The following is a 26,040-nucleotide window of genomic DNA, read 5'->3' on the forward strand; positions in this document are numbered from 1 at the left end:
TGCTGTAAACAAGTGTCCCTTGTCCAGTCTGTTCAGTGGCATGTTTTCAGCTGGTGTGATTTCACTGTTTAAATAATAGCTTCCAGGCCTGGCATGGTGGCTCACACCTGTAATCCCAGCACTTTGGGAGGCCAAGGCAGAAGGAATGCTTGACGCCAGGAGTTCGAGACCAGCCTGGATAACATAGCAAGACCCCATCTCTACAAAAAAAAAAAAAAAAAAAAAAAAAATTGCCTCCAAGTGCAGCACTGAAGTGCTGCCTAGTGTTCATAAATGCAAAAAGGCTGTGATGTGCCTAACAGAAAAAAAATGTGTGTTAGATAAGCTTTATAGTTACAGTGCTGTTGGTTGAGAATTCAGTGTTACCACATGAACAATATATATTTTTAAAGGGTATCTTTTTTTTTTTTTTGAGATGAAGTGTTGCCTTGTCACCCAGGCTGGAGTGCAGTGGCATGATCTTGGCTCACTACAAGCTCTACCTCCCAAGTTCACGCCATTCTTCCGCCTCAGCCTCCCGAGTAGCTGGGACTACAGGCGCCTGCCACCACAGCCGGCTAATTTTTTGTATTTTTAGTAGAGACAGGGTTTCACCATGTTAGCCAGGATGGTCTTGATCTCCAGACCTCATAATCCACCTGTCTCGGCCTCCCAAAGTGCTGGGATTACAGGCGTGAGCCACTGCGCTCGGCCTAAAGGGTGTCTTTCAACAGAAATACACAAAAAACAAGGCTACATATTGATTAGCTAACAAAAATGTTGCAACCTGAGGCTCGAAGGAACCTTACCCTGTATTTCCCCTTGGCACAATGGTTCAATATTCACTGGTGACTTTAAAGACGACAAGTACTACAAATAATGAGAATCATATGAAATTAAGTAAAAAAAAGAACACTCTCCCATGAACCATAAATACATTCTGAAGACATCAAGTGTTTGTTAGAGTGTCACAGGTTACCCACTTCGTGTTTCACCTGTCACCCCAATATGAACATCTCTATCGAAAGTCAGGTAGCGATTCTGTCTTCTTCTCCAGTGCCAGAGCGAAAATCCCTTCCCCATCTCTTTTTCTGCAGGTGGATATATTTTCTACCTCTCCCCTTTATTCTTTTCTCCTTTCTACCCTCTCCTGGACTTTGACATTTTGAATCACCAGTAACAAAATTATTTTCCTCGTAGAGGATAAACCTTCAAATTACACTGATTACATCTTCTGAATCTTGAGCGTTTCTTGATTACTTTCTGTGGGGCCCTCTTCTTACAGGCCACTCTCTCTCTCTCTCTCTCTCTTTTTTTTAAGATGGAGTCTCACTCTGTCACCCAAGCTGGAGTGCAGTGGTGCAATCTTGGCTCACTGCAACCTCCACCTCCTGGATTCAAGCAATTCTACTGCCTCAGCTTCCTGAGTAGCTGGGACCACATGCACATGCCACCACACCCAGCTGATTTTTTTTTTTTTTTTTTTTTTGTATTTTTAGTAGAGATGGGGTTTTGCCATGTTGGCCAGGCTGGTCTTAAACTCCTGACCTCAAGTGATCTGCATACCTTGGCTTCCCAAAGCGCTGGGATTACAGGCATGAGCCACCACGCCTGGCCAGGCCACTCTAATTGGGAGAAGTACTTTTGAGCAGAACTTTGAGTCAATGCCCTTCTAGTTGCTTGAGAATACCTATCGTCTGATCCCCATGAACTGAAGTTTTACTGTATAAATATTAATCCCACTGCAGACCCTGTCCACAGACCACCAAAGACAGAACATTTCTAGTCTCCAAATCATAATTGGAGAACCCTGGGACTAGAAGACTGCAGAGAAGGCTGACATCTTTAGGTATGAAGGTAAATTCAAACCAAGTATCAAGCCAAGAATTAGACAGCTTTCTAGCCAAAGCAGAGACAGAGACAGCAGCTGTCAGGTTATCAGGAAAAATGGTTATGTATCTGATGACATTAGGGTAGACTGGAAAACCTCCTTTTAAACTGTCCTCCTGCAAACCAACACTGTTTTCTACTTAGAAATGCAAAGATCCACCAAGAGATGCAAGGAGAAGTGACCCAAAAAACTACTCAATAGCTTCTGTACTTCCAATATTAACCACTAGTCTATTTCAGATGCCTTGGCATCCTTCTCATTCATTTATTTATTTTTTATTTTGGAGACAGGATCTCACTTTCTCACCCAGTCTAAAGTGCAGCAGTGGCACAATCACAGCTCACTGCAGCCTCAAATCCCTGGGCTCAAGCGATCCTCACTTCCATTATCATCTTCTTTTTTTTTGAAAGAAAAAACACCTATAACAATTAGTTTCTGCTGTTTTCACTTTCAAAGAATGCACTCAGCCTTCTATAGAGGAGCCAAGAAAGCAGCACAACTCCTGCACAGAAGGGTAAAAACGAATTCTTACAGAAAGTCTCTGCTGAATCTCCAAAAGCAGTACAACTTAACAGGTTAAAAACCACGTAATCTTGGCTGGGTGTGGTGGCTCACAACTGTAATCCCAGCACTTTGGGAGGCCAAGGCCGGCACATCACAAGGTCAGGAGATCGAGACCATCGTGGCTAACATGGTGAAACCCCGTCTCTACTAAAAATACAAAAAAATTAGCTGGGTGTGGTGAGGAAGGAGAATGGCGTGAACCTGGGGGGCGGAGCTTGCAGTGAGCCGAGACCGTGTCACTGGACTCCAGCCTGGGCGACAGAGCGAGACTCCGTCTCAAAAAAACAAAAACAAAAACAAAAACCTCACATAATCACACAAGATGTTTATCACTGTACACTACATACCCAAGTTGCAGAGCAAAGCTGGAATAGATGCCGTATACACAAACTGTGTGACAACCTCACATACAGCAGTTAGGTGGTTCATCAGGCCACAGGGCTCCCCATCTGGGGTATGCACGGGACAAAGGAAGCCCCAGGACTCTGGCAGCAGCCTGCGTACTGTGGTGGTCCTCATCTTGGCAAAATCAGCCCCTCTGTGCACGCAGCGGAAATGGGAGAGGTAGCGTATGAAGTTCAGCTTGTCAGCCACAACGCAAAGTCCAGAATTTTGGAGGAGGCCAAGACCTTAATAAAACAAAAGTCACTCAAAAATGGGCCAATCTTTTAAAAAACGGAAATTTTTGAGGCTTTGTGATGACAAAACCTCAGAGCACTCTACAGATTACAGAATGAATTATTACAACATTTATTCTCCTAGCTCTGATGAGTGGAAAGAGTTTGCAAAAAATATGTAAAATAATCCCCAGATTTCACAAACTGTATGAGCCCCAACTAGTTCCCTATCTCCTCTATGTCCTCCTTTGTGGGAGAACATTAAATGAGTTAATAAAATAGCAAGTAGTTAAATTCATCTGAGAGGGTCAGATACTAGACAAGCAACTAAGAAGGCTAATGAAAGAATCGGCATCAGTAACACGAGTTTTTTAAAAAAAAAAAAAAAAAAGGCTGGGCACAGTGGCTAATGCTATAATCCCAGCACTTCAGGAAGGCGAGGTGGGTAGTTCACCAGAGCTCAAGAGTTCCAGACCAGCCTCAGCAGCATAGCGAAATCCCATCTCTACAAAAAACACAAAAATTAGCCGTGTGTGGTGGCTTGTGCCTGTAGTCACAGCTACTCGTGGGGCTGAGGTGGGAGGATCACCTGAGCCTGGGGGGTCAAGGCTGCAGTGAGCCATGATCCTGCCACTGCACTCTAGACTGGGTGACAGACTGAGGCCCTGACTCAAAAAAAAAATAAAAAAATAAAAAATAAAAAAATAAAAAAATAAAAAAAAATTCTGGGTTCCCAATTACCACTTTTTAAGTTTCTAGGGTCATTCTCTTTTTTGTTGAGACAGGGTCTCACTCTGTCACCAAGCTGGAGTGCAGTGGTGCAATCACAGCTCACTGCAGCCTTGACCTCCTAGGCTCAAGCCACCCTCCTACCTTGGCCTCCCAAAGTGCTGGGATTACAGGCATGAGCCACCACACCTGGCCTCTCAGGTCACTCTGAGGCAAGGCAACTGGTTTAGAGACGGGCATGTACAGCAAAACATGCAGAATTCCTGTTAGGTAAGCCTTCCTCAGAGGTCTAAGTGGTCTTTTCATTTTCTAGAAGCAGGCAGAGAAAATGTATTTGGTTATCTGAATTAAATTTTAGCTATAGACACCTTGTCTAAAGTCCTTCAGACCAATAGTCATCAAAGTCATAGTTACGAGAAATTTACTTTTTTGGGGGGGGGTTTTGCTTTTAAAAAGAACCTCTCAAGGACAGGCAAATCTACATTAAGCAAATAGTTTGAAAAACATAACTAAAATGATCTATTTAATTTTACCTGTTTTAGAACGCAGATTCCCAGTAGCAAAAAGGTATTCAAATGGTTTTGTAAGGTCTATTCCCATAGTAAAAATCCTCATCAAATTGTCAGTGTTCATGGAAACATTGGTCTTCTGAGCCTTCTTATCAAAAGCTATTTTAATAGACACTAACCAACCTTCCAGTTTTTCCTGAAATAAGAAAAAAAAAAATTAATATAAAATAGTATGTGAGCTAGGTGTGGTGGCTCACATCTATAATCCCAGGATTGGGTGGATCGCTTGAGACCAAGAGTTCAACATGAGACTGGGCAAAATGGTGAAACAAAACCCTGTCTCTACAAAAAATTTAAAAATTCGCCAGAAGCGGGTGGGGTGAGGGGGTGAGGAATGCCTGTAGTTCCAGCTACTTGGGAGGATGAGGCAGAAGGATCGCTTGAGTCCAGGAGCCTAAGGCTTCAGGGAGCCACGACTGTGCCACTGCACTCCAGCCTGGGAAACAGGGCAAGACCCTATTCTCAATAAAATAAAATTATTACAAACTTCATATTTATTCCCATGTAATCTGTATAATCTTTAACAAAGGTCCACTAACATACACTGGATATGGAAAACAGCCAAACCAAAAACCTGAAAGAGAGCTTTTCAGGTGCAAAAAGGATAGCTCTTCAATGTCATGCCCTCCTTCACCCATTATATTTGTTACACACCTAAAAGCAATCATGTGAACTACACAGCCCATCTTAGTCTATGCTGCCAACACTCACTGAAATGGTTAAAGCAGCCTGCAATTCCAGAATTACAGCTAGATTGAAGGAATGAGTTCTGGTATTCTGCAGCACTGCAGGTTGAATACGTTAACTATATTTGTTGTATATTTTCTCACTGCAGCCTCAACCTCCTAGGTTCAAGGGATCATCCCGCCTCAACCTCCTGAGTAGGTGGGACCATAGGTATGTGCCACCATGCTCGGCTAATTTTTAAATTTTTTTTGTAGAGATGGGTGTCTCACTTTGTTGCCTAGGCTGGTCTCAAACTCCTGGGCTCAAGCAATCCTCTTGCCTCGGCTTCCAAAGTGCTGGCATTACAGGCGTGAGCCACCATGCCCAGCCTTATTGTATATTTTCAAAAAGTTAGAAGAGGGGATTTTGAACGTTCACAACACAAAAAAGGATACATGTTTGAGGTGATGAATGTGTTAACTACTCTGATTTGATCATTATACATTATTTACATACATGGAAATACCACTGCATACCCCATAAATCTGTACAGTTATTGCATGTCAACTAAAAATAAAAGAAAAAAAGACTATACACCATCAGCGCTTCCTATGGGTGGTTCAGAAACCATTGAAAATACCTAAGAGAATGTTTGAAATGGGTTCTCTCCTATATTTGATATTTGAAAGAAAACCTGGAAGAGGTACACAGGTCACTTAATCACTGTATACCTTTTCCAGCAGGCCCCCGAGTCAACACATTAGCCATTGACTATTGATAATCCACCTCTTTAAAGTACCAGTGTTTGAACACTCACACTTGGAAGACCTAACTATTCTTCCAGAAGACAGCACTGGAAGTGCCACATTTCATTTCTGCATATTCTCTGGCACTGACACTGCATTTAATATCACTGTGGTACAGTAATATTAAATTTTCAGTACTTTGAAGGAATAAATTTTGGAGAGGTGTCGGAAGAAGGAATATATTTTATAAAACGTGACAATGAATCTCACAACTGACTACCCATTAGTAGGATTTGTAAGTACACTGCTAAAAATCTGTAATGTACAGATAAGGGAATTGCCAGAGAGTGAAGGAAGTTGTTAGTTCACCCAACAAGGGTGCCAGCATAGGTTTGGTCTTTACCAAGTGAACCTAAAGGATCAAGTCTGAATGGAAGAGCCTGGCATCGCTGCTCTACTTCTGCGCGTTGCTGTTTAGATTCCTTTCTTGACCCTACTTCTTCCTGTGTCATAAACATTTTTATCAGGTGTACACTGAACAGCTTCATGGTCAAGATGGAATAAGAAGCCCTGGATCTTGATAACTGATTTGTTTGTGTTCTGCCTTTTTTCATAACTATGTCTACTTCCTTATTTGGGTTTAAAATCAAAACCGGAAAAGCTAACTCAAGTGTTTTATGGTTTATCTATAAATAATACAGAAAATATAGTTGCTATTTTTCAATTTTATATTGCTCGTTTTAATGTAAATACAATGTGAATTTTTAACAGTCTATAATTCATCTTATGTCATCATGGTCATATGTCTTCTGAAGATTGTTTTTATTCTCCAAACTCAAAGGTTTAAAAGCTTTAACACAGCTGGTAAGGAAATCAAATACTCAGCAATGAATTCTCTGAAAAAGCCCCAATTTTCCCTTTGTTTCTCCTGTTGCTGAAACAGGTCACCTTAGTAATACCTTGCTACAGAAGACTCATTTCTTTTTTTTTTTTTTTTTTTTTTGCTGAGACAGGGTCTTGCTCTGTCACTTAGGCTGGAGTACACTGGCGTGATCACAGCACACTGCAGCCTCCGTCGCCTGGGCTCAAGCAATCCTCTTACCTCAGCCTGCTGAGTAGCTGGGACTACAGGTGTGGCCCACCAGGCCTAACTAATTTTTTTAAAAATTATTTGTAGAGACGAGGTTTTGTCTCTGGGCTGTTTGCCCAGATTGGTCTCAAACTCCTGGGCTCAAGTGATCCTCCCACCTTGGCCTCCCAAAGTGCTGGGATTACAGGTGTGAGCCACTGCACCAGGCGTTTTTATCTTTTTTCTTTTTGAGATAAGGTCTTGCTCTGTTGCCCAGGCTAGAGTGCAGTGGCATGATCACCCCTTATTGCAGCCTTGACCTCCTGGGCTCAGGGATCCTCCCACCTCAGCCTCCTAAGTGGCTAGGACCACAGTCATGTACCACCATGCCCAGTTAACAGTTTTTCTTGGAGACAGAGTCTTGCTCTGTCACCCAGGCTGGAGTGCAGTGGTATGATCTCAGCTGTAACCTCCGTCTCCCAGGCTCAAGCAATTCTCCTGCCTCAGCCTCCTGAGTAGCTGGGATTGCAGGAGCATGCCAGCGTGTCCAGCTAATTTTTATATTTTTTGTAGAGACAGGGTTTTGCCATGTTGCCCAGGCTAGTCTTGAACTCCTGAGCTCAGGAGATCCACCCACCTTGGCATCTCAAAGTGCTGGGATTATAGACGTGAGCCACCACACCTGGCCACTGCTAATAGTTTTTATTATTTCTGTAGAGATCTCTCTATGTTGTCCAGGCTGGTCTCAAACTCCTCAGGCTCAAGTTACCCTTCTGCCCTGGCCTCCCAAAGTGCTGGGATTACAGGCACAAGCCACTATACCCCCAGTTTCATTTCTTTTTCTTTTCTTTTTTTTCCTAATTAGGAATTGATGTGGAATGAAGACACATTTCTAAGTATGGAATACAATAAGCCCACCATGCTTCACTTTAAGGAGATGGGAAATGTAAATTAACCTTTACTTGAAAGGTTAATTTAATAACAGATTAAATTAATAAGAGAAAACTTATGCTGCCTGCTTTCAATTTTTGTCAGGAAAATTCTAGGCTGCTGAAATTTTTTAATCTAATTTTATGGACAGAGCAAACAGAAACAAAGATTATTACCTTTCGGGAAGAATGTAAATAAGAATTACTACCTTAGATAAGAAATTAGAAGGCCGGGCATGATAGCTCATGCCTGTAAAGCCAAGGCAGGTGGCTCACTTGAGGTCAGGAGTTTGAGACCAGCCTGGCCAACATGGTGAAATCTTGTCTCTACTAAAAATACAAAAATTAACCAGGCATGGTGGCACGCGCCTGTAATCCTAGATACCTGGGAGGCTGACGCAGAGAATCGCTTGAACCCGGGAGGTGGAGGTTGCAGTGAGCTGAGATTGTGGCACTGCACTCCAGCCTGGGAAACAGAGCAAGACTCTGTCTCAAAAAAAAAAAAAATAATAAAATAAAATAATAAAATAAATAAAATAAAATAGAAGCCAGGCATGGTGGCTCACACCTGTAATCCCAGCACTTTGGGAGGCCGAGGCAGGTGGATCACCTGAGGTCAGGAGTTCGAGACCAGCCTGGATGACATGGTGGAACCCCATCTCTACTAAAAATACAACATATTACCTCTTAGATTACATCTTTTTGGGGATAAGATGCAAAATATAAAATGCCACTGTATCAATATTCTTATGAAATCATTTTTGTGCCATGCCAACTTTATATATACATCTACAGTCCAATTTCACTACTCACAGTAGTTATGCTCTAGTGAACACTGAATTAACACACATGAAACCACAGATCCTGAGGAGAAATAACAGGGCTGGGTTCCTGCAAGTCTCTGGTCATAACATTCTGGTCAATGGATCAATATACAATCTTGTTTAATGCAAGCTTTTGTTGAAAGGCACCTTATTTAACATACCTTGTTAATTAATTAACAGTGAACACTAGACAGAACTTCAGTGCTATGCTTACATTATAAATGGCAAAAACTGGCCAGGTGCAGTGGCTCATGTCTCTAATCCTATTACTTTGGGAGGCTGAAATGGGAGGATCACACAAGCCTAGGAGTTTGAGACCAGCCTGTACAACATAGTGGGACCCTGTTTCTACAAAAAAAATTAAAAATTAGCCGGGTGTGGTGGTGAATGTCTATAGTCCCAGCTGCTCAGGAGGCTGGGGTGGAAGGATTGCTTGGCCTGGGAGGTTGAGGCTGAGACCCTGTCTCAAAAAAAAAAGAGAAGTCACCAAGAAGAAGCACGACAATGTGAAAAACATAGCACTGAATACATCTCAAAAAGGACCATCTTTATAGTATGAGCTGAAACAGGAAAGCAGAGCATCACCCTGCCCCACCTCAGCTGGAACATCTGCCTCAGGAGACTCAAATTCTTCACCGCTCTGCTCACGTGTGTGAATAAACATGAAAGCACCGAGTAGTGACATTAGGGTTACAAATGAATTTTAGCCAGTGAGTGAATTCACAAATACAGAATCTACAAATAATGAAGATCAACCATGTGTATGTATATAGGCCATTCGCTTTTTCTCATTAACACTATGACCAAGATTTGATGTGGTCTTTATATAAAAATACTAAGCAAATTTTCAAACCTGGTGTAAGCTAGGATTTTTGATTCCCTTACTGCTAAATGAACAAACAAAAAAGAGACCACACAAAATGCCCAAACTAGAAACTATAAGTATGCAGAAAATAGTACTGCTGGACAAAGTCACACCATTCCACAAGTGGTACCACTGGCCAAGGATGGACATAGCACGCATTTACCTTCAGAAACATAAGGAAGAGCTGACCCGGTGTAAGGACTTCTTGGTTCACTAAACTATCGGGATTGTCCTCCATGCACTCTCCTTTGGCTAAAGCAAAGAGCTTTCGTGTCATGAGACAAAGCATATAAAACTTTTCAGTATTGGATTTCAAGTGGATACAGATGCACTGGCTGTCAAAACAGAAAAAAAAAAAAAAATTAAAACAATCCAGTTGGTAATACTACTTAATGTTCTATTAAACAAGATCCCCAATTCAAGCTTACTTAACTTTAATTAAATAAAATTAAGCATTCAGTTTTTGAGCTGAACTGGCCACATTTGAAGTGCTTATCATGTTGCTTGCGGCTATATACTGGACAGCACCAGTATGCAGCTGGCTTCTTTAGTAATTATACAGTGGTTATATAAGACAAAGTCCTTGCTTTGGAGAAATAAAGTAACACAATCCCTGCAACTTTCAAACCGTACAGAAATAGAAACGTACATTTGTGTACACAGAAAGTAAAAAAGTAAATGTAAATGAATGAAATGTTCACAATTAGTCAATATAAGAATCCAATGTACTATTTGGACATTATTCTGGAAGTCTGAAATGATTTCAAAATAAAAGTTAAAAAGTACCATAAAATAAAACATGACTACTAAAAAAATACAAGTGAGGAGGGCCACAAAAACAAAGGTAGCCCCCGGCTAGCAAGGACCAGAATTCTACCCCAAAATTCATTCTCATTCCCAAATGACTCGCCTGCCCAAACTGCAACCAATACAAAGAACCACTGACAACCCTCCACCCCTCCAAAAACATTTAGGCAAAGCACACATACTTAAACAGGAACTCCGCAGCTTGCTCATTTGGGTACCAGTCAGGAACATTGAGTTTTACTCTGAAGCATTCACCTAGGTAGTTAAGGACCTGTTTTTGTGTCGAACAACCTGCCTCCATTACAATCCTTAACATCTGAGAAACAGAGTTCCTAAGGAAAGAATCATCCTCTTTTCCTTTGATGAGCTCCTGAAATATCTGATAATCAGAAAAGCTGACAAGTGCCTAGAATAGAAAATAAAAGGTTTAATTGCTCACTAATAACTAAAATATTGTATCTATTCAGCAACAATTATCTTCTCTCATTATTTTTAATACCCAAGTAAAATTAGCACTCTGCTATTGCTGAACCAAAGTAAACTCTCTAAAATAAAGCATTCTTTGTATGACAGCCAGACAGCAATATGGCCTCCAGGGTCCTGACCTCCTGGTGTTCACACACATGTGTGGTTTCCTCCCACGCTGAATCAAGGCTGGGCTGCTTGACCAAGAGAATGTGGTGAAAAAGATGATGGGAGACTCCCAGGACTAGGTCACAAAGGGCACTGCAGCTTTTGTCTTCTGCATCTTCTGCCCTCTATTCTCTCAGCTAACTACGTGGAGGAAGACAGCTGCCTCAAGCAGCCTACAGAAAGGGCCATGTAGAGAGCAACCCCATGAGGAGACCTCCTGCCAACAACCAGCACTGATTTGCCAGCCATGTGAGTGAGCCACCTTGGAAGTCCTCAAAATGACTGCAGTCCTGTCTGACATCTCCATGCAACCTCCTGAGACTCTGGGCCACAACTGCCCAGCCAAAGCACTCCCAAACTCCCGACCCACAGAAACTGTGAGAAAGAAAGGTTTATTGATGTTTTAAGCTATTGAATTTTGAAGTAATTTGTTTTAGAGCAGTAGATAACTAGTACAGTATTATTTTAACAAGGAGAATCCATCCAATCTGTACAGGATACTACCCCCAGTGAATTTCTTCATAACAAAAGAATGCATTCATTAAGTCATACCTTAAGTGCAAATCCCAAAGGAAGAAAAAACAGTTCTTTCCGGTAAATAAAGTTCAACATAACAGTGCCATTTTCCAAGTAGTGGAGGTTCATATTGACAGCGGAATGTTCTTCCCTCACACAGTGCATTGAAACTCCTATTGAACCAAACAACAAAAAAATCAGAAACTCATTGGTACTATAATTGTTTCGATCTTTTTTTTTTCCTGAACAATCTTACTCTCTTAGACACAATTAAAGCCAAATCACTAAGTTTAGCCAAGACTGGCAATCAAAAATGTTTCTAAACCTCAGCAGAAGTCCTCTTGCATGCAAAATCTACCCAGATTGAGAAACACTAATGTAAAACAACTGAAGCTATGAATTTAAGCAAACTTTAAAGTTTCCCTCCAGGACAGAATCCACATCTTTTAGCACCTTTTTTCCATCTTAAACTGTGGAGTCTGGTCAAGACATGGTGCTTGATCTAAAGGTTCCAATGGAGAAAAGTGGAATTTTAGATTTTAAGTTTATTTCAGTTTCAGGCAAAGATTGCTAAGACATACTACCATCAACTGATGCAAAAGAAAATGACTAGACATTGGGGCATGCTGTTTTTCTAGGTATAGTGTGTATGGCTATCATTAAAGTCTGATTTTTAGCTCAACTATCAGGACAAATTGTTTAACTGTCAGGGTTACTCAAGAATACAACATGCTGTCAACATGCATTGTCAAAGAGAGTGCTCAAACAGAGGCCAGGTGGCTGGCAGACAGAGAACCTGAGGGGTGTACCCCAGTAGCCTGAACCAGAAGACATCCAAGACCCACACTCACCTATGGCCAAGCCAGACTAGCTTTCATCTTCATAAGTAGTAACAAAAACACACACGCTCTTTCAGTTAGCAAAAGTGAAACATAATAGAAAGTTGGTTTTCCACTATGAAATTTTTGTAAATTTTAAAATGCTTATAATTGATAAAAATCATATTCAAGGTGGACAATACCTTGAATATACATATACATATATTATAATGATTTCCACAATCAAACTGATGAAAACATCAATCACCACCCATAGTTATCATTTGTGTGTATGTGTGCACGTGTGTGTGGTTGAGACACTTAAAATTTACTCATCAAATTTTAAGTAAGCAGTACAGTATTACTATCATCGCCAGGCTGTACATCAGATCCCCAGAACTTATTCATCTTGTAACTGCAAGTCTGTATCCTCTGACTGATATCTCTCCATTTCTTCCTCCATCCCAATTATGAAAACTTAACACAGGAATGCGCAATAGAAAAACAACAAAAAGCAAAAGAAATGCCAGGCACGGTGGCTCATACATGTAATCTCAGCACTTTTGGAGGCTGAGGTGGAAGGACTGCTTGAGTCCAAGAGTTCGAGATCAGACTGGGCAACGTGGTGAAACCCCATCTCAACAACAACAAAAAAAATACAGAAATTAGCCAGGCATGGTGGCACACGCCTGTGGTCCCAGCTACTTGGAAGGGTGGGGTGGGAGGATCATCTGGGCCTGGGAAAGTCGAGGCTATGGTGAGCTGTGATCACACCACTCTGCCCTCCAGCCTGGGTGACAAAGTGAGACCCTGTCTCAGAAAAAAAAAAAAAAAAAAAAAAAGAAAGAAAGAAAAAAAATATCAAAGACTATTTAGATGCATCTACTTAAAAAAAAAAGATTTCAAATTTTCCTTAAAAAACATTCTAATAATCTCCAGAACTTACCATACTGAGTATAACCAGGCCCTCTGGTTTTCCATTTTGGTCTTATCATTGCAATGGGAAAATTTCTCCGAGGCATAATCAACATTCGGATGACTTTTTCAATGCCATTGATTATAAAATAGCCCCCCATTTCCTGCCAAAGAGATGAATTAAAACTTGTTAAACAAAGACACAGGACTAACTGTAGACATGAACCTCATTCCTAGGCAAAGGTAGTACAACACACAGAACAGGAGCAGAGAGGCGAAACGTACTACTCACCCCTTAAAAACAGTACACAGACACTGTCTTTGTGTGAATTAACAGTTTTTTCAAGTATATTACAAAGGTCCTAGGGACACAGGAAAAAAGTATGGAAGAAAAACAGGATACTTCTCTCTATCAGACAGACTCAACCTAACTTGCCTTCTGTCCCCTAAAATGACTTCAGTCTTCAAACAACACTAAAAAAAAACTTGCTCCAAAGAGGCGTTGAAAGATAAAAACTGTAACCATTCTGCTTCCATACTCAAGTATGGTTTCCCAAATAAGTTCAAACACTTGATTGTATGAAAGTTTTGGAAACCAGAAATTTGGATTAGCTAAATAGAAAAATATTTTTAATAGCTCTGCTCAATATCACATTTCTGTAATAAAGAGCTACTGTTTACGAATTGACTACTATGAAACAGGCATATTATACTAGGTACTCTATGTTATCATAACGTTTAATTCCCTTAACAAGGAGTGGGAGAGCTCTTATGCCCATTTGCAGCAGAGGAAACTGAGGCTCAGGGAGATTAACTTCCCCAAACCACAAGACTGATAAGCGGAAGAGCTATCTGACACCAAAACCCTCTTCCCACCACATAACACCATCTACCTATTTAGTAGGCACAGTCTGTATGTCTTGATTACCTCAACTCAACACTGCAAAGCCACCTAATACAGCTGAAAGAAATGATGAAGGGAAGGCATGTAAGTCATTTAATATGAGCACAGAATCTTACTGTTAGCAAAGCAGACATTTTTATTTTTTTAGTGACGGGGTCTCACTCTGTCTCCCAGGCTGGAGTGCAGTGGCACCATCATGGCTCTCTGTAGTCAGGCCTCCTGGGCTCAAGCGATGCTCCTGCCTCAGCCTCCCAATTAGCTGGGACTACAGATCCATGCCACTACATGCCCAGCTAAATAGACATTTTTGACGATAGCTTTGTAGATTAAGACAGCTTGAAAAAAAAAAAATTCATGGAAGTACGTCTCTATCATTCAGAAAATTAGGGAAAAATCTACCAGTTCTTCCCCCCAAACAATAATATTCTCTAATTTTATAGCCATTTTTTCATACTGTCTAGTTTGATGGTCATTCAGGGTCATATACTGTATGCAGGCAAGATACTGATCTCTCTTTCACCTATCCAGAAATTGGAGCAGAGAAAGAAAACACTGACACACTTCTTGTCTTCTTACTCCCAACCCAGGCCTTCTCTACTGTCTCACGCCTAGACGCCCGTGATTACCTCTGCCTCCTCATGGTGCTCAATGAGGGCTTGTGGGGGAAGGCTGTGTAAGTTGCAAAGCTTGGATTTCACCATGATGGGAACATAGCCAAGAAACTGCTTAATGATTCCTTTTGAGATTCCATTCACTGCCCAGTTGATATCGGCCTAAATGAAAATGAGAGAAAAAGTTACTTAACGGAAATATCTGCATTTGCGAGAACAATGAGTATTTTCAAAGACTCAGGAAGAAGATCAATTAAATGATTTTATGCCTTAGATTTAGAAGGTGGGATCTCTTAGATAACGGCACCAAGAAAGCAATTTCTGGCATAAACCTTATTAGGCACCCGCCCTACTCCCAAATATGTGCAGTGCTGAGTCACACAGCGTTACTAGTACTCACTGTCAACCTCCCACGGTAGGTACTCCTTCGACCCCGGCATTCTGCTGGATAAACGCTGACCTCTTTACAGATGGTCCCTTTTGGAACTGTAGGTGGACTGATAACAGCATCCAGAATAGTAAAAGAGATACGCTCATCTTTGAAAGCAAATTCAAAGGGAGGTATAGCCTGAAATGCAATTCACACGATTAAACTGCTTGCATTTCCAAGGCATTTTTTCTCTAAGACTCTTCCAAATCTTGTGTGTTCTACAAACATTGATGCCTATGATGCCATCATGACACACCTAAAAAGGACAGTTAAAACTTCACTAAATACTTAAAACCATAATGCATTAGTACAAGATTGTTTTGCGTGACTACATGTGTCAGAGACTGTAGCAGGCTCTAGGGATACAGCTGTGAACAGAACAAAATTCCTGTTCTCTGAACCAAGAGCCTTGTGTATTCTTACCTTGTCTATGTGCATAGCAAGACAAATGGGACTGCTGCTAATAGAGCAAGGATATGGAAACATCCTTTAGGATTCAAGACTAGATGCTTAATGTACAATGGCAACGTCATACTGAAGCCAGAGTCATGCAAAGGAAAAGATGGTGGCCAGGCTGGGTTTCCCCTTCCACGGAAGTTACTTCTTCGTACCATTCTGTGGGGGAAGCTTTGCTCTTCTGAGGAAGGGGCATCACCAAGTTCTCCTATATATTAATTACAAGCAACCTCCTAGCCTTTTCTTAGAATAATGATAATGAAAAAATGGCGCCAAGAAAGAATACCAAGGAGGTATTCCTCCTTCACCCTCACGTGAGCTAACTGACCTTTTCTAAATTTTAAAATTTTATCTAAAGCTGGTATTATTTTAGAAATTCATATTTTATTTAAAAATAAAAGCCAGATGCAGTAGCTCACACTTGTAATCCCAACATTTGGGAGACCGAGGGAGGAGGGCTACTTGAGCCCAGGAGTTTGAGACCAGCTGGGCCACATAAGGAGACCCCACTTCTACAAAAAATAAAAATAAAAAAATTAGCCAGGCATAGTGGTGCGTGCCTGTGGTCCCAGCTACTCAAGAGGTTGAGGTGGGAGGATCACTTGAGCCTGGAAGGTCGAGGCTGCAGTGAGCTATAATCATGCCACTGCATTCCAGCCTAGGTGACAAAGTGAGATCCTGTCTCAAAAAAAAAAAAAAAAAAAAAAAAAAGAATGGAGCTTTAAAAAGGAGAGATTAGAAGATTTGCTTTCTCAAGACGCAGGTCCACTATCTAGATCGAAATACAGTGAACTGTTGTTATTCACAATAGTTATGTTCTATACGTTGCCATAAACACTGAATTAGCCAATACTGAACCACTGCTCCTAGGGTAAATACATGGTTAGCTTCCTGCGAGCCTCTGGTCACATTTCATCAACTGATCGATACAGTCTTGCATTATGTGTGTTTCTGTTTAAGGACAGCTTATTTAATATATATTATCGAGTCCGTAACTCATGCCTGAACAAAGCCTATGATTTCGTCCAGTGATCAATACACAACCTTGTATTATGTGTGTTTCTGTTTAAGGACAGCTTATTTAATATACATTATTGAGTCCATAACTCATGCCTGAACAAAGCCTATGATTTCGTCCACTGATCAATATACAACCTTGCATTATGTGTGCTTCTGTTTAAGGACAACTTATTTAATATATATATAATTGAGTCCCTAACTCATGCCTGAACAAGGCCTATGATTTCGTACACTGATCGATACACAACCTTGCATTATGTGTGTTTCTGTTTAAGGACAGCTTATTTAATATATATTATCGAGTCCCTAACTCATGCCTGAACAAAGCCTATGTTAAATGCATGTGTTAACATTTTCCCCAAAAGGCACAGCACAGCCTTCTTATGCTTGGGAACTTTATACAGAACTTTAATACTTTAATACTTTGCTTGGGGGACACTTTAAACAGCAAAATCACCAACAAAAAGCACAAAACATGGCACTAAATAGATAGTGAAGACAACCTCTGTTTATAGTTTAAGAACTTAAAACAAGAAGGCGGAGCATCACCTTGTTAGATCTCAGCTGGGAAAATGGACACTGAGCAACTCAACTTTTTCGCTTCTTCTGGACATGGTGTTTTTGCAGTAGAAGTAAATTTTAGTAAGTAGGTGAATTTGCAAATATAGAATCCCCAAGTAATAAAAATCAATTGTATTTTGAAAAGACAGACACATAAATTCTGACTCACAGAAAGGAGAAATTCACTCCAAAGAAACTAGGCAAAATTATGTTTTGTAAGTAAAAAATGTAACTTTTTTTCCCTTGGCTTTATAAATATTAGTCATTTATGTTACTGTGTTTTACAAAACATTTTCAAATACTATATTATTATAGTACTGGCTAAGCTGTGGCATCATTTTCTATGCAGGGTCAAATTTTCTTCATCTACTTCAACCAAAACAATGTATCACAAGGGACTGAATGCAGAAGCAGACATGTGAATCCAGTTGTCTTTTCATTAAGCCAGACATTAAAAAGATGTTTAATAATGCAATTCATCTAATTTCTTTTTTGCTTTGGAAAATATTTTTCATAAAAATGTTAACATAGAATTGGTTAATATTTTTTTTAATTTATTTATTTTTGATACAGAGTCTCACTCTGTCGCCCAGGCTGGAGTGCAGTGGTGCATGCAATCTTGGCTCACTGCAACCTCTGCCTCCCGGGTTCAAGCAATTCTTGTGCCTCAGCCTCCCAAGTAGCTGGGAGTACAGACATGTGCCAGCAAGCCTGGCTAATTTTTGTATTTTTTAGTAGAGATGGGGTTTCACCAGGTTGGCCAGGCTGGTCTGAATCTCCTGACCTCAAGTGATCCATCCGCCTTGACCTCCCAAAGTGCTGGGATTACAGGCAAGAGCCACCACACCCAGCCAATTGGCTTATTTTTAAATGAATTAGTGCTTTTCTAAAATTTAATTTGATTTTTTTTTTTTTTTAAGACAGGTCTCACCGTTACCGAGGCTGGAGTGCAGTGGCACAATCATAGCTCATTCAAGCCTCAAATTCCTGGGCTCAAGTCATCCTCCCACCTCAGCCTCCCAAGTAGCTGGGACCACAGGTGCACACCACCATGCCCCGCTAATTTTTTAAATATTTGTAGAGATGGGGTTTCACTATGTTACCCAAGCTGGTCTTGAAATCCTAGGCTCAAGTCATCCTTCTGCCTTGGCCTCCCAAAGTCCTGGGATTACAGGTGTGAGCCACTGCACCCGGCCCAATTAACTTTTAATTAGGTATTTTTTCTCACAGACATGATACTGTAAGAATCCAGGCACAATACAAATAACCCCCACCAAGTCTTTCTAAACAATAAATCTTAATGGCTCCCATATTATTTGCCCAACAGAGATCAAGAATCAGACTGGCAATCAAAGCTCTCCACATTATCTCTATTCCTATCTCTCACAACACAAATCTTACCCAACAAAACCACAGGTAGGGTCCCCTAAGCATGTGACTCTGCTCTACCCTTCCCCTGGACGAAATGTACGTTTCTCACTTCTTGAACTCATCTAATCCTGCCCTTTCTCAAACTCCTGGATTAGTTGCGCCGCCCATCTGCTCCCACCGTAGCCCACACAATCCCTTGGCAGAGCAATTCTCAAGAATATTGGCATGGACTGCTTTCATATCTTCACCCCTCCAACCCCCAAACACGACAGGGCGCACTGAAACGCATGAACTGTCTCTTACACGGGACTGCCTCCTCCACATCCTCTGAGCCTAGTGCCTGGAGATACTGGGGATGCTTACTAAACGAAACCTTTCCCCACCATCCTCACCTGAATTCTGCTACCACTACTCTACGCTAATAATGCAATTACACTTTTCGATTCAATCTTTCTTTTATGACTCATTTATACCTTCCTCAGCACCTGCTTAATTCATAACAAATGACGAGTAGTTTCTCTCTTTAAAGCTCTAAGAGAAGGAAATTGAAGGAAAACCTTGTACATTACACTGTACCTACAAATAAGTTCGGAATCTTTTGAGGTACGTTTTGGAGAGTTAAGTCTTCTAGTGATATAAAGCCGTGTGCATTGTGAATGGTTGGGAAGCACACCCCAGATAAGCCACTTCCTCACTCTCACAGCACCCAGAAACTGTCCAACAAGAAACTACGGTTCGCAATCGCTTTTCAATCCAGAAATCACGAATACATTTCTTAAGACGCCTCGACTACAAGTTCCACGAGGTCCAATTCCGCGTCCTGTTTAACATGTTGTGCTCTCCCGCTTACCCACTGAGCCTGTCAGGATCAAGGAGCACATGCATTTAGGGTTATACTGTGACCTCCCAGCCATCTCCCTGGGATTGGCCTCGCCGCGGCAAGGGCGCCAGCGGACGCCGCGCTCACCTGCACCGCGAGGCCGAGACCTTCATGCACGGCGTAGTTGAAGGACTCCACATGCGCTCGCGTCAGCTCCTGCAACGCTGCCTTTTGCTGTTCCCGCGGGATTCCATAAGAGGGGTCGGTCAAGTGCTTTAGGGTAGGCCCGTTGGGCAGGTTCCGCCACCGGCTGCCGGGATCCATGCGGCCACCTGCACACCGAACGCCAGAGGCTCTGTACACGCCGGAAGTAGTGACCGGAGTCCCGCTTCCGCAGCCTGCTGGGAAATGTAGTTCCCTCTCGTTCCGCCTGCCCTAGGCCCTACGGTTTCGGTTTCATGGAGTCGACGTAGAACCAAAAACTTCGAGTGAACGGGCCGATTAAGGCCGTGACCAACTAGAGCGTGGCGGGCCCTCCCTTTCTCCCATCTTCCGCCCCACCCATCTCCCTCCTCTGCGACAGATGTTCCAGGTGGAAACCCGCTCCTCTCCCAGTTGAGCATGTGACCTCTTTGGCTCTCATTGGCTCAGTCAATTAGGGTTGGAGGAGAGCGGTCTTCTCAGGTTCTCTTCTATTTCCCTGAACCTGTTCCCAGTCCCGCGCCGATGCCGACACTGGGGAGTCATCCGGCCAAAGTTGTTGCTTCAACGAAAAAGCGGATGCCAGGCCCGGGGCTGACTCTACCCAACTCCTAACTCGCGAGGCTCATCCCTGGGAAGCCAAGGAGTGGTCGGGCCCCGCTAACCTCCTCGCATCTTCTGGACTGGAGTCCTGGGGGAGGCCTGGGGAGGGAGGTGGGATAGGTATCGGGCGGTCTCGGATGGAGGGGATAGGGCAGCGGGGCGTCCAACTGGATTTACAGCCTGAAGATCCTTTGCGTCCCTGTGAGCCTTTACCTCCCCAGAACACTGTTAACCAGGTAATGGCTGCTGGCCTTTCAACTTCATTGTGTGTGTGTTTAACAGCTATATTGCGTTATAACTGGCATGCAATCAACCACACATTTAAAGTGTACGTGTTAAGTTTTGACCTATGTATACAACCATGCAGCCATCACCACAAAACAGTTAAACCACCACTACCCAGTATCCTTCTGTCCCTGAGAGTCCCTCCTTACTGTCAACTTCCCCTTTTCCTGGTTCACCTGGTACTTTTCCTTCCTATATCACTTTTTATAAAAAATGTGAGCCGGGAGTCTGTGTTGCACAAGCTGGTCTTGAACTTCCGACCTCAAGCGATCCTCTCGCCTATGCCTCTCTAAATGCTGGGATTACAGGCATGACCCACCGCGCGCGCCCAGCCAACTGAGTAGTTGTAGTTCTTTATATAACCTATACTAGTCCTTGTCAGATACATGATTTGCAAATATTTTCTCCCATTCTGTGGGTTTTTACTTTCTTGCTGGTGTCCTTTGAAGCAAACCGTTTTAGTTTTGAAGTGTGTTTTTTTTCTTTTGTTGCCTGTCTTTTTATATCATATGTAAGACATCATCGTGTAATCCAAGGTCATGAGGATTTTAAAACATTTTTATGGGTACATAATTAGCATATTTAGGGGGTATATGAGATGTTTTGATACAGGCATACAATGTAATAATCACAGGAGGATAGATGGGGTTTCCATCACTTCAAGCATTCATCATTTCTATGTTATGAACATTCCAATTGTACTTCCTCAGTTACTTTTAAAGGTACAACAAATTATTGCTGACTGCAGTCACCCTGTTGTGCTATCAAATACTGGATCTTTTTCAATCATGGGAATTTTTACCTACATTTTCTACTTAGAGTTTTGTAGTTTCAACTCTTACATTTAAGTCTTTGACCCATTCTGAGCTAATTTTTGTATATGGGGTGAGAAAGGCATATCACTTTATTCCTTTCCATGTGGGTAGCCAGTTGTCCTAACACCATTTGTTAAAAAGACTATTCTTTCCCTCATCAAATTTTCTTGGCCTCCTTGTCGAAAATCAATTCACCATAGATGCAAGGGTTTATTTTTGACTCTCAGTTCTATTCTCTTGATCTGTATGTCTATCTACATTTGTCTGTATGTCTGTCTACAATACTACACAGATTTGATTAATATAGCTTTGTAATAAATTTTGAAATCAGGAAGTGCACATCCTCCAACTTTGTTCTTCTTTCTCCAGATTTCTTTGATCCTTTGTATTTCAATATGGATTTTAGCACCAGCTTAGCTTGTCAATTTCTTTCTCTCTTTTTTTGTTTTGTTTTGTTTTTTGTTTTTTTGAGACAGAGTTTCGCTCTTGTTGCTGAGGTTGCAGTGCAGTGGCATGATCTCGGCTCACTGCAACCTCCAACTCCTGCCTCAGCCTCCCAAATAGCTGAGATTACAGGCATGCACCACCATGCCTGGCTAATTTTGTATTTTTAGTAGAGACGGGGTTTTACCATGTTGGCCAGGCTGGTCTTGAACTCCTGACCTCAAGTGCTCCACCTGCCTCGGCCACCCAAAGTGCTGGGATTACAGGCGTGAGCCACCATGCCCTGTCCAACTTGTCAATTTCTGCAAAGAAGGCTGAGATTCTTGATCAGGATTGTGTTCAATCTGTAGATCAATTTGGGGCCTATTTTCATCCTAACAATAATTGTCTCCCAATCCATAAACATGGGATGTCTTTCCATTTATTTAGGTGTTCTTTAATTTCTTTCAGAGATGTTTTGTAGTATTTGGTGTAGAAATGAACTTTTGTTAAATTTATTCCTAAGTATTTCATTCTTTTTGATGTTGATATAAATGGAATTGTTTTCTTAACTTCAAGTTGTTTGTAATATGTAGAAATACCATTGAGTTTTGTATATTGATCTTGTGTCTGGCAATCTTGCTGAACATTCTATCAGCGTTAGTGGATTTCTTAGGACTTTTTCTATATGATATCTTGTCGTCTGCAAAGAGAGATCGTCATACTTCTCCCTTTCCGATCTGAATGCGCACTCTTCCTTCCTTCCTTTTGTCTAATTGCTCTGTCTATAACATTTAGTACAATGTTGAAGTGACAAGAATAAATATAACTGTTTTGTGCCTGATATTGGGAAGAAAGTTCCCAACTGGAGCTTTCACATCACCATTAATATGATGTAGGCTGTGGGTTTTTCCAAAGATGCTCTTTATCAAGTTGAGGAAGTAATTTATTTCGTTTGTTGAGAGGTTTTTTCCAAGAAAGAGTGTTGTGTATTGCCAAATGCTTTTTCAGTGTATATTGAAATGATCATGTGCTTTTTGTCCTTTTTTTCCTATTAAAGTGGTATATTATATTAAGTAAATTTTGTAAGTTAAACAAACTTTGCATTCTTTCTTTTCCCCTTCTCAACGTTTGTTTCAGAATCGGGAGGTACATGTGCAAGTTTGTTACAAAGGTATACTGCGTGATGCTGAGGTCTGGGGTATGGTTGAACCTGTCACCCAGGTAGTGAGCATAGTATCCAATAGGTAGTTTTCAATCTTTGCTCCCCTCCTTCTCTCTTGGCGCTAGTAGTCCCCAGTATCTGCTGTTCCCATCTTTTTTTTTTTTTTTTTTTTTTGAGACAGAGTCTCTGTCACCCAGGCTGGAGTGCAGTGGTGCAGTGGCGCAATCTCGGCTCACTGCAACCTCCACCTCCCGGGTTCAAGCAATTCCCCTGCCTCAGCCTGCCGAGTAGCTGGGATTATAGGCGCCTGCCACCACGCCTGGCTAATTTTCTGTATTTTTAGTAGAGATGGGGTTTCACCATATTAGCCAGGATGGTCTCAATCTTCTGACCTTGTGATCCGCCCACCTTGGCCTCCCAAAGTGCTGGGATTATAGGCATGAGTCACTGCACCTGGCCTGTCCCCATCTTTATGTCCATGTGTACCCACTGTTTAACTCCCATTTTTTAATTTTTTTTGAGACAGGATTTTGCTCTGTCACCTAGGATAGAGAGCAGTTGTGCAATCTCAGCTCACTGCAACCTCCTCTTCTTAGGTTCAAGTGATTCTTGTGCCTCAGCCATCAGAGTAGCTGGGATTACAGGCATGCACCACCATGCCTGGCTAATTCTTATATTTTTAATAGAGACGAGATTTAACCATGTTGCCCAGGCTGGACTCAAACTCCTGGCCTCATTTGATCTGCCCACCTTGGCCTCCTAGAAGTGCTGAGATTACAGGAGTGAGCCACCACGCCCAGCCTAGCTCCCACTTATAAGAGAACATACGTGATTCCAAACTTTGTAATCTTAGGATAAGTCCTACTTAGTCATAATGTATAATCCTTTTTCTATGTTGCTGGATTTGGTTTACTAGTATTTGGTTGAAGATTTTTTCCATTTGTATTCCCAAGAGATTATTGGTCTTCTATTTGCTTTTCTTGTGACATTTTTGTCTGGTTTTGGTATCAGAGTATTAAGAGTGACCTCATAAAATCGAGGACACTCTTCTCAATTGAGACACTCTTCTCAATTGAGGAGTATTTTCTTCTCTTCTATTTTTTAGGAGACTCTATGAAATAGTGGTGTTAATTCCTTACCATCTGGCTTACCGTCTGGTCCTGGGCTTTTGCCTGTGGGAAGTTTTAAAAGGATTATTCCAACCTCTTTACTTGTATATTTCATTAATACAGAAATTGACAAAATTTGTTATTGATTTCTGATTTTATTCCAACGTGGTCAGAGAACATATGTAGTATGATTTCAATTCTTTTAAATTTATTGAGACCTGTTTTATGGCCTAGCATGTGATCTACCCCAGAGAATGTTCCATGTGCACTTGAGAAGGATGTGTATTTTGCTGCTGTTGGGTGGTGTGCCTTGTAGATATTTGTCAAGTTTAGTTGGTTTATAGTGTTTTCTATTTTCTTGTTGATCTTCTGCCTAGTTTCTCTAGCTATTGCTGAAATGGAGTTTTGAGGGTTCTGACTAATTGTAGTTAAATTGCCTGTTTCTTCCTTCAGTTCTCTCAGTTTTTATGTCATGTATCTTTAGGCTGTATTGCTAGGTACATATGTTTGTAATTGTCATATTTTCCTAATGGACTGATCCTTTTATCAATATAAAATGTCCTTGACATACAGGTGGCCAGAAACATATGAAAAAAATGTTAATCATCACTAATCATCAGGGAAATGCAAATCAAAATCACAACAAGATATCTATCATCTCATGCCAGTCAGAATAGCTATTATTAAAAAGTCAAAAAATAACACATGCTGAAGAGGCTGTGGAAAAAAAGAGAATGCTTATACACTGCTGGCAGGAATGTAAATTGGTTGAGCCACTGTGGAAAGAAGTTTGAGATTTCTCAAAGAATTTAAAACAGAGCAGCCAGGCACGGTGGCTCACGCCTGTAATCCCAGCACTTTGGGAGGCTGAGGCAGGCGGATCACCTGAGGTCAGGAGTTCAAGACCAGCCTAGCCAATATGGTGAAACCGTCTCTGCTAAAAATACAAAAATTAGCTGGGCGTGGTGGCACACGCTTGTAGTCCCAGCTACTTGGGAGGCTGAGGCAGGAGAATCACTTAAACCCAAGAGGCAGAGGTTGCAGTGAGCACAGATCACGCCCACCGCACTCCAGCCTGGGTGACAGAGCGAGACTCCATCAAACAAACAAACAGAGCTACTATTCAACGTAGCCTCCCATTACTGGGTATATATCCAAAAGAAAACAATTCATTCTACCAGAAGGACACATGCACCTATTGCTATTCACAATAGCAAAGACATGGAATCAACCTAGGTGCCCATCAGCAGTGGATTGGATAAAGAAAATGTAGTACATATACACCAAGGTATACTATGCAGCCAGAAAAAAGAATGAAATCATGTCCTTTGCAGTAACATGGATGCAGGTGGAGGCCATTATCCTAAGTGAAGTAATACAGGAACAGAAAACGGGAGACCAAACATTAGATACACATGGACACAAAAACAGCAACAAGAGACACTAAAGACTACAAGAGGGAGAAGGAAGGGAGGGGAGCAAGGATTGGAAAGCTAACTATTGGGTACTATGCTCACTACTTGGGTAATGGGATCTGCTCCCCAACCTCAGGACCCATGTAACAAACATGCACATGTACCTCTAGAATCTAAAATGAAAGTTGGAACTATTAAAAAAAAGTCCTTCTTTGTCTGTAGAAACCATTTTTTTCTTAAAGCCTATGTTGTTTAGTATTAGTATAGCCATTCCAGTTCTCTTTGAGTTACTGTTTGCAAAGTATATCTTTTTCCATCATTTTACTTTCAACCTATTTGTGTTTTTTAATCTAAAGTGTGTTTTGCCAGGTGCATTGGCTGATGCCTGTAATCCCAGCTAGTTAGGGGAGACTGAAGCAGGAGGATTGCCTGAGGCCAGGAGTTCAAGACCAGCTTGGGAAACACAGTATGACCCTATCTCTAAAAAAAAAAAAAAAAAAAAAAAATTTGTTTTGGAGAGATATTTGCACTCCCATGTTTACTGCAGCCTTGTTTACAATAGCCAAGATTTGGAAGCAATGTAAGTGTCCATCAGCAGATGAATGGATAAAGAAAATATGTTGCTTACACACAATGGAGTACTGTTCAGCCATAAAGAGTGAGATCCTGTCACTTCCAACAACATGGATGGAACTGGAGATCATTATGTGAGGT

General features: G+C 41.4%; 2 protein-coding genes across 2 annotated transcripts in view; both read right to left on the reverse strand.

Annotated features, from left to right (window-relative positions):
• The window catches only part of POLR1B (RNA polymerase I subunit B), a 34,827-nt gene extending 15,125 nt beyond the window's left edge, over positions 1 to 19,702 (reverse strand). Inside the window, 9 exon segments of the mRNA XM_030921084.1 lie at positions 2,782 to 3,063; positions 4,314 to 4,485; positions 9,612 to 9,783; positions 10,438 to 10,661; positions 11,441 to 11,577; positions 13,169 to 13,301; positions 14,668 to 14,814; positions 15,053 to 15,220; positions 19,458 to 19,702. Of these exon segments, the coding sequence (XP_030776944.1) occupies positions 2,782 to 3,063; positions 4,314 to 4,485; positions 9,612 to 9,783; positions 10,438 to 10,661; positions 11,441 to 11,577; positions 13,169 to 13,301; positions 14,668 to 14,814; positions 15,053 to 15,220; positions 19,458 to 19,634 (1,612 nt within the window). The 5' untranslated portion in view covers positions 19,635 to 19,702.
• Positions 19,703 to 20,062: 360 nt separating this feature from the next.
• The window catches only part of TTL (tubulin tyrosine ligase), a 54,697-nt gene continuing 48,719 nt past the window's right edge, over positions 20,063 to 26,040 (reverse strand). Inside the window, exon 7 of the mRNA XM_030921085.1 lies at positions 20,063 to 23,974. Coding sequence (XP_030776945.1) covers positions 23,950 to 23,974 — 25 coding nt within the window. The 3' untranslated portion in view covers positions 20,063 to 23,949. The remainder of the gene's footprint in view (positions 23,975 to 26,040) is intronic.

This window comes from Rhinopithecus roxellana, chromosome 17 (genome assembly GCF_007565055.1).
Source record: "Rhinopithecus roxellana isolate Shanxi Qingling chromosome 17, ASM756505v1, whole genome shotgun sequence".
Lineage (NCBI taxonomy): Eukaryota > Metazoa > Chordata > Mammalia > Primates > Cercopithecidae > Rhinopithecus > Rhinopithecus roxellana.